The sequence below is a fragment of the Sinocyclocheilus anshuiensis genome, unplaced genomic scaffold, assembly GCF_001515605.1.
Source record: "Sinocyclocheilus anshuiensis isolate Anshui unplaced genomic scaffold, SAMN03320099.WGS_v1.1 scaffold4, whole genome shotgun sequence".
In the NCBI taxonomy this organism is placed as follows: Eukaryota; Metazoa; Chordata; class Actinopteri; order Cypriniformes; family Cyprinidae; genus Sinocyclocheilus; species Sinocyclocheilus anshuiensis.
This window is the reverse complement of record NW_015554075.1, coordinates 1,415,581-1,424,041: the sequence shown is the minus strand read 5'-3', so window position 1 is coordinate 1,424,041 and position 8,461 is coordinate 1,415,581. Positions and strand designations below refer to the sequence as shown.

Here is an 8,461-nt window from a genome sequence, read left to right as displayed (position 1 = left end):
TTTTTTTGTGAGTGAGATGAATTAATGCATATTCATATTTATTTTAGAACTACAGTAACATCTGATTTCTCTCAACATGGGGACAGGAGAGCTGTCAATCAATAAATTGGAAAAAAAGTAACTTGCGTTACTTATTTGAAAAAGTAACTCAGATATTCTCTTGTAAATTAAAAAGTAATGCATTACTTTACTAGTTACTTGAAAAAAGTAATCTGATTACGTAACTCGCGTTACTTGTAATGCGTTACCCCCAACACTGTATATAAGCATTTATTAATTTTCCATTGTGCACGTGATTACACTTGGTTGGAAAAATGAATGATATTAACTTACATCTACATAAATGATTTAGCATTATTAAAACACAAACAACAGGCTTTGTGGATGATGTTAAAACACTTTCAATAATATTCTAATTATTCTGGTGATTCATATAATTTTTTTTTAAATGTTTGTGTATTAACAGATATTGTACATTTTTATAATATATATAATTTTTTTTCAATATATGCATTATTCATATTATACTGTGCACTGGATACTGGATTATATGTGTTAGGACAAATTAATGATAAATAACTTACATCCACATAACTTATTTAACATGATTATTTTTTAAACATCACGAACAGCAGGTTTTGATAAAATTTTTACCTTACTTTCTTAGAGTGGCATGCTGTGGTCTTTCATACAAAAACAAATGCTTACAGACAGATTAGAAAAATAAATGAATACTGTGTTAACATCAGTGATTCTTTCTTTTCTTTTTCTCTCTCCTTATCGCTTTTTTTCCTTGTTCCGTATGTGTGAATAAGTGTGTGTCTTTAAACCAATGCAGCGTAACTTATTGACTGTGACAGCCCACCCTGCATGATCCATAGGAGTCCAGTGTACACTTGCACGTCTGCCTGCCAAAAACTCCATCTGCCTTTGCTCGACCGGTTCCACTGTAGTTCGTATCCGTTATCCATTATGCCTATGCTGCTATCTGTGATGAATCCTGATCAACCGTGCCAGCTGATGCTGAGAGCTATATTTACAAACAGCTGTTGTTAGAGGTAAAACAACTCATTCAGAGAATTAACACAGGTTGAGGTCAAGTCATATTTAATTTCACACAGAACAAGAAGGAAATTTAGATTTTTAGTTAAGGGGTTCGATTGAATGAGATTTATTTTTACAAAGCTTTATATTATACACACACAGCTCCATAAGCAGGCAAGCATATAAGAAACAGACATCTCACATCAAGTCGATAAGCTATATTTGAATTAAAAGTGATTTCAGAAATTGAATTGTTTAAAAACCTCTGATATACATAATTTCAAATACTGTATGGACAGTCTCATCATATTTTCCCCAATGCCGTTTTTCAGTTTAACCATACACATTAGCATATTATCTTAAATACATTACAAAAAAGACAATCAAACTCATTTTAGTGACTTTTTAGTGATTTTCAAATCACATTTTTTCCAATTTTGTTCTCAATAATTATTATATTTTTAAATAATAAAATATAAATAATATTTAACATCTCATTTTCTTCATTTTCTCTGCTCTGCCACCAAAAAAGAGGAAGAACAAATATGACCTTTTCTGTGACTTTTCTTAAAGTCATTTTCCTAAAATAAAAATCCCCAGAGAGCACGTCACCCTCTCTCCTCCACATCTCCCAGCTGTTCACATGGTCGTCCTTTATAAAGGGAAGACCAGGAAGCCTGAAAAAGTAGAGTACTTCCAGCCTCCCATTAGGTTGCCCCTTTCTAGCTTGAGGTAAGCCTTGTCTCCTCTTTCCATGATCACAAGCCCAGCATTTGTGGCTGCTTCTCGTGTCACATCCTGGTCTCCAGCAAAGGCTGAGATCATTGGCCATCCGTTCAACATCAAACTCACCTGTGAATAGGAAAATAGGTTTTCACAGCAATGCCACAGAAGAGCCATTTTTGGCTCCCCAAAGAACCTTTCAATTAACAATTCTTTAAAGTGTGCACCTTTTTCCATTATAAATAACCTTTTTGTGCAATGGAAGGTTCCATGGATGTTACAGTTCTTCATGGAACCATAGATGCCAATAAAGAAGCTTTATTTTTAAGTGCGCAAGAAAAAATTTGCAGTATGTACCTGTATGGTTTGCCTGTTGTATGCCTTCACCACATGGAAGTTGAAGCTGTACACCCCTCGCCTCGGAGCAAGAAAGATACTGCTCTCTTGGTCAAAATGTCCGCCAACGTTCACCAAGATCTGACAAAAACTGACCAATTAAACGGAGCAAAACTACATACAAGTATTTTAATGTGGAAAGATTGCTTACCTGGTCAAAATAGATGATCATGGTGCGATTGCTCATGTCTGTGGGCTCATGGTTGGTTTGCCGTGTGGCAGAGAAGGCCACACGGCCGGTACCTGATCGCACGGACATCCCCAGCGCATTACCTGCTGGTTCTGAAGAGGGTGTGGAGTCACAGACCACCAGGCATTTACCCTCCAGTACTATGGGCTCCGTGTCATTTTGCCCTCTGACCACTAGAGGGCCGATTAGCAGAAGTGTAGCTAGTATAAGCATTGGCAACCTAGAGCGGGGCAGCATTGTCTTATTATTTCAGCTTGTGATATCTCAGATGAAATTAGGTGAAAATGTTCCCTACAGTTTGATAAAGTAGGTCGTCTTCTGGAAACCGAGGAAAAATAAGTGAAGGATCCTCAAAAACTGTGAAGTTGTGAGCTATTGTAAAAGTTATAGATCTTTAAATCCTTGGTTCTGTCTTTCACCCTCACTTACTCTTTTACTCTCTCACGCTATTTTGTCGTCACCCTCCTGTCTGTCACAGTTTCCCGAAAAAGAGCTACTTCTGTGCTTGTTAAATTGCCTGTAGGGGACCAAAGGCAAGGACACTTAGAGGTTTCTCATCATCCTGAAAAAAATCCATCATCATAGCCAACCTGTGAGAAGACAAAGAGAGAGAGAGAGGATAAGAGGAGCTCTGCAAGCCAACAGGTATGCTTGTGTGGGGGAGGAGGAAGAGGAGCTGTGAAGGAAGAAGATCATGAGGTAACACTTTGGATCTCTTTCAGCTGAGGGGAGCAGCATCCAAGAGAGAGTGAGAACAAGAGAGAGAAAAAAGAACAACTCCACTGAGAGACCATCTGTCTTTAACACGCTCTCACTTCCCTCCTGACGTTCCACAACATGCAGGACCTCTCTCCCCTACGCAGATCCTCTATCCCTCTCTCCTTTGCTGGTGCTTATTGGCCGAACCTCCTCTCTCTCCTCAGTGCCTTGGCACGCTGAAATGGCTACAATATGCAAAGTCCTGAAACCCAATGTACATCTCGGAATTTGAAGGAAAATATGTCTATATCAGGTCTTAAGTGGCACAACTCACCACATTAATTTACTATTCAAGTCATGTTTATAGTCTTTATGAAGCAATGACATTTACAAAGGTCAGCTTTCATTGCGCCTGGTCTTGAGTGAAACCTCAATGTTTGTGCGCTTTTAAATAAGAACTAATTCTGCTCAGTGCTGTGCTTGAGCGATAGCTTAATTTTCTTCACAAAACTTCACTCTCCCAAAATTTTGAACATTACATAACATAGCTTTAGGTTATTTAAAATCTTTTTACAGCACTAACCTAGCTCCAAATTACCTTACACACCAAAAAATTAATAAAAAAATAATCAGCATTTTGCTTTGTAATATCCTTTATTATTATTATCCTTTATATAGACTTTATATAAAAAAAAAAAAAATCTTATCTTATTGTTTTTATAAAAGCATAACTCTAATTAAAAAAAATAGATTAATTTACAAGAAAACAAGACAAAAATACCTTAAAATACCTTTTTTGTGTGTGTAATAAACAATTTTTTACTAAAGCTTCTTTTCTCTGGAGTAACATAAGATGAAATGAAATCCTTAAGCTTTTGTAGTAAGAAAAAATAGCAAAATTACCTGATTTAGTGGGCTGTCCCTCAGTTTCCCAGGTGTAATGATGCAAAGTGTCAAAGCTTCCGTAGAGAAACACTGAATCTGACAGCTTACAGATCTTCCTGTAGTCATCCTGTCTCTCAAGACCCTCCCCTTCCCACCCACTCCACCAGCGTCACCTCTCTCTCTCCCTTTCTCACTTTCTCTAATAATCCATGTAATCTTTCTTTGATGTAAACAGCATGGCCACACTGGCATTTGTAGCTGTAAATGATAGCCAACAGTCAGTAGAAAGCATATAGAAGAAAACAGGAACCATAACATGACCCAGGGTCCCACAAAACATGACTGATCCACAAGGATCATAAGCATCAAACGGGCACAAATAATACAATAAAAGAAAATCTGAAACATTTTCAGATTTCTCAAATACACAAAGTACTTTTTATTTTTGAGCATCACAAGAAATAAAAACAATAAATGAAAGAAGAGTGAACTGTGCTTATATTTGGTCAAATTTCATCTGTCCATTTGTTCTCCAACCGCTTATCCTCTGTCGCAGGCATGCTGAAACCTATGCCAGCATCTTGGGCCAAAGGCGGAAAACCCTGAACGGATGGCCAGTCCATTAAAGGGCTATTTTTAAAATTGTGCGTGTATTTTTAAAAACAAATGGCTGCACTGCTTTAGTAAGGGTACCTGAACCTAGATCTTGAAGGAAGGGCTGCCACAGTGAGGTCTATAATAACAGGAGAAAGCTTCATCTCAATGGTGGTTTATCAGCTGGTGCAGTACATCTTGACAGTACATGATTTATTTTATGAATTTTTTTTTTCTTTGCTCACGAGAAGCACTGAACTTTTTGAGCCAATCACATGAACTGTACATGACAGCTGACAGTGCTGATTGGCTGATGGTGCATCACAATCCAAAAACCCTTCACTATAGTGTCTTTCTTGAGCTGTGATGAGAAAGGCTGCTGACATGGAAAATATTCAATATTTTAAATGCATTTTAAATTGCACTTTTATGCCTTTAAGAGCCTTCAAAAAAAAGGGCACTGGCAATATATTAACCAAACTAAAAGGATAAAAATATTTGAGATTTATATTTTGCAAATTTTGAATATCCGTTGTTGGAGAAACATTGGATCTCAGTTTCCCTTTAAATGACAGTGAAAGCATGAGATGAAATACCTATTGAAAAAGGTTTGACACTGATTATAAAAGAAAATGAAATGCTAAAATTTCTAAAAATGCTAAAAAAAAAAAACATGCTAAAAAAATCTTTGCCCATGTACATATTTGGAACATTTGTTGATTCTTGAAAAATACAGTGTATTTTTGAGCCAGCCAGAGCATCATATATCCCTCAAGAAACATATAACTCTTTATGAAATAAAAGTTTAAACAGCACTGTCAGTTCCTGTCGTCACCCAAATCCAAGATGTAAATGCCATCATATTTTCTTGAGGATGGTGACCCTGCTGTTCAGCTCTGGTTTGTAGAGGCCAAAGCCTAGGCAGATGGGCTGGGTGAATCTGGTACTGAAATTGTGCAGAGGGAGCAGGGTGGATGACGAACCTACTTGTGAAAAGGTGATGGAGCCAGAATCATAGTCCAGAGTGACTGCTAAATGGTTGCCAGACATTTTTGTGGAGAGGTGGGTTTTCTTTCGGTTATGCCAGGCAGCAAGTTTCCTGTCATGCTGCTGTGTCAGGCTCCAGGATATCTGAGTAAGATAACAGAAAATCATAATGCACAGAACATAATGGATTAAAATATAAAATAGGCTAGGCATCTGATATGATATGACTAGAATAATAAACAAATTCTGTTTTTATATCATTCGATTTAAGATCAGTTTTCTGAGAAATGTTCAGAGAAACGTGTAAATTTTTTTTTCCATTTTAATCATTAAATACTACCACTAGTAGTACTACTAATAATATTTATTATTATTAAAATTGATTAAATTTGACAACTTCATACTGCTTTCTAAATACTTAATACAAAAATCATTAGATTAATCACTTTTTTAATTTCATCGACACACACAAAAAAGACACCACATCAACTTAACAGGAAGTAAATATTTTTCTGATTATATTTTATTCATTTATATTCTGTTTTTCACAGTAAAAATGAGTCTTTGTACATGGAAATATATGGGTGCATTTTTATTTGAAGAAGTTGTTCGCAGAGGGATCATCATATTTGGCATTAAAAAAGTTTGTGTATTAGGTTAACAATCTACCTTGTTGCAGCCAAAGGCTGTGCCCTCTTTTGATTTTCTCCCAATGCTGTGGTAGGTCACTGCTATATCCCAGAAACCCTCCACCTCCAGCTCCCAGTAATGGGTTCCTGAAGAAAATATCTGACAGGAGACCACCTGAGACCAGTGGTCAAAACGGTCAGGATGCTCAGGGACAGACAAGCGGTTTTTGACCCTCATCGCTGTTCGTAAGTCTTCAGAGATGTTTAGCAGAGGATGGGCCGAGTTTTTGTCCAAGGTTAATGGGCTGCTTACTAAACAACAAAGAGAAACAGCAATTAGAAATGTAGCCACTAGATGGCACTATTAAACAAGGCAAATGACAAAAAATTGAAAATATTGAGTCAGTTCATGCTTAGATTAGCTGAGAATCAATAGTAAGAATGTTATTACTTAAAAAATCTAAATGTGGGATCGGGGCCCATCATGGGCTGTATTAATATTAACATGCCTACTTACAGAGATCTCTCTTTGTGCAGAGGGAGCAGGGTGGATGACGAACCTACTTGTGAAAAGGTGATGGAGCCAGAATCATAGTCCAGAGTGACTGCTAAATGGTTGCCAGACATTTTTGTGGAGAGGTGGGTTTTCTTTCGGTTATGCCAGGCAGCAAGTTTCCTGTCATGCTGCTGTGTCAGGCTCCAGGATATCTGAGTAAGATAACAGAAAATCATAATGCACAGAACATAATGGATTAAAATATAAAATAGGCTAGGCATCTGATATGATATGACTAGAATAATAAACAAATTCTGTTTTTATATCATTCGATTTAAGATCAGTTTTCTGAGAAATGTTCAGAGAAACGTGTAAAATTTTTTTTCCATTTTAATCATTAAATACTACCACTAGTAGTACTACTAATAATATTTATTATTATTAAAATTGATTAAATTTGACAACTTCATACTGCTTTCTAAATACTTAATACAAAAATCATTAGATTAATCACTTTTTTAATTTCATCGACACACACAAAAAAGACACCACATCAACTTAACAGGAAGTAAATATTTTTCTGATTATATTTTATTCATTTATATTCTGTTTTTCACAGTAAAAATGAGTCTTTGTACATGGAAATATATGGGTGCATTTTTATTTGAAGAAGTTGTTCGCAGAGGGATCATCATATTTGGCATTAAAAAAGTTTGTGTATTAGGTTAACAATCTACCTTGTTGCAGCCAAAGGCTGTGCCCTCTTTTGATTTTCTCCCAATGCTGTGGTAGGTCACTGCTATATCCCAGAAACCCTCCACCTCCAGCTCCCAGTAATGGGTTCCTGAAGAAAATATCTGACAGGAGACCACCTGAGACCAGTGGTCAAAACGGTCAGGATGCTCAGGGACAGACAAGCGGTTTTTGACCCTCATCGCTGTTCGTAAGTCTTCAGAGATGTTTAGCAGAGGATGGGCCGAGTTTTTGTCCAAGGTTAATGGGCTGCTTACTAAACAACAAAGAGAAACAGCAATTAGAAATGTAGCCACTAGATGGCACTATTAAACAAGGCAAATGACAAAAAATTGAAAATATTGAGTCAGTTCATGCTTAGATTAGCTGAGAATCAATAGTAAGAATGTTATTACTTAAAAAATCTAAATGTGGGATCGGGGCCCATCATGGGCTGTATTAATATTAACATGCCTACTTACAGAGATCTCTCTTGAGTTCAATTAGGCAGCGCAGGGTCTCAGCTATGAATTCTCTGTATTTATTTTCCACATTCTCTAAAACACGTTTCTTATCCATGCTGGGCTGAGGTGGTGTGAACAGAGGTGTGTTGAGATCTGCTATCATCCTGCAAAGAAAAATAGAGCAAAAGTAACCAAGTAAAAGATTCACACACTAACATACAACTGCACTCACAAATCACAAGATTTTGCTATGACACTCACTAAAACAATCACGGTTTATCTAAAGACTTACTGCGAATCCTCTGTTTGGAATACCTGTGAAAAGTTAGGATTTTAATCTCTTTTAATCTAAATGACATGTGTAAAGTTCCTAAATAAAACTGCATGTTTTGTACAGTCAGAGAAAGTATTCAATAACAAAGACTTGGTTGCATTAAAAAGGCTAATAAGGCCATAAACCTAGTCAATTACATCTTGTATTATGTTGGTTTTGGTTATAAATTGTCTTGCGATGCTCTTTCTAGCATGTCATGTTGCAACAGCTATTATCAAATCAGATTAACACAAAATATGCCTTAACTGTGTTATTGTAGACATTTGAATTTAAACACACACACACACA

At 36.5% G+C, this 8,461-nt stretch overlaps 2 protein-coding genes across 3 annotated transcripts in view; both read right to left on the bottom strand.

Moving 5' to 3' along the window:
* Positions 1 to 1,515: 1,515 nt before the first annotated feature.
* On the bottom strand, positions 1,516 to 5,572 carry LOC107668986 (cerebellin-1-like). 2 transcript variants are annotated; one of them, XM_016461070.1, is made up of 4 exons: positions 5,519 to 5,572; positions 2,315 to 2,943; positions 2,125 to 2,244; positions 1,516 to 1,896 (listed from the first exon to the last, which is right to left on the bottom strand). In XM_016461070.1, exons 2-4 carry the CDS (start codon positions 2,588 to 2,590, stop codon positions 1,699 to 1,701), a joined length of 594 nt encoding a protein of 197 aa, XP_016316556.1. In that variant the 5' UTR covers positions 2,591 to 2,943; positions 5,519 to 5,572; the 3' UTR covers positions 1,516 to 1,698. The 2 variants fall into 2 exon arrangements, with proteins under 2 accessions (XP_016316556.1, XP_016316555.1); XM_016461069.1 differs by lacking the exon at positions 5,519 to 5,572 and adding an exon at positions 3,956 to 4,067.
* Positions 5,218 to 8,461, bottom strand: part of LOC107668919 (E3 ubiquitin/ISG15 ligase TRIM25) — a 6,550-nt gene continuing 3,306 nt past the window's right edge. Inside the window, 5 exon segments of the mRNA XM_074186938.1 lie at positions 5,218 to 5,501; positions 6,695 to 6,855; positions 7,381 to 7,652; positions 7,858 to 8,003; positions 8,132 to 8,154. Of these exon segments, the coding sequence (XP_074043039.1) occupies positions 5,390 to 5,501; positions 6,695 to 6,855; positions 7,381 to 7,652; positions 7,858 to 8,003; positions 8,132 to 8,154 (714 nt within the window). The 3' untranslated portion in view covers positions 5,218 to 5,389.

Bases quoted from the DNA above. Each gene is read 5' to 3' on its own strand.
- LOC107668986 (XM_016461070.1), bottom strand. From the start codon at position 2,590: ATGCTGCCCCGCTCTAGGTTGCCAATGCTTATACTAGCTACACTTCTG. The intron at 2,245-2,314 runs GTAAGCAATCTT...AGTTTTTGTCAG, and splicing joins TGATCATCTATTTTGACCAG to ATCTTGGTGAACGTTGGCGG. The intron at 1,897-2,124 runs GTACATACTGCA...TCCTATTCACAG, and splicing joins ACAACAGGCAAACCATACAG to GTGAGTTTGATGTTGAACGG.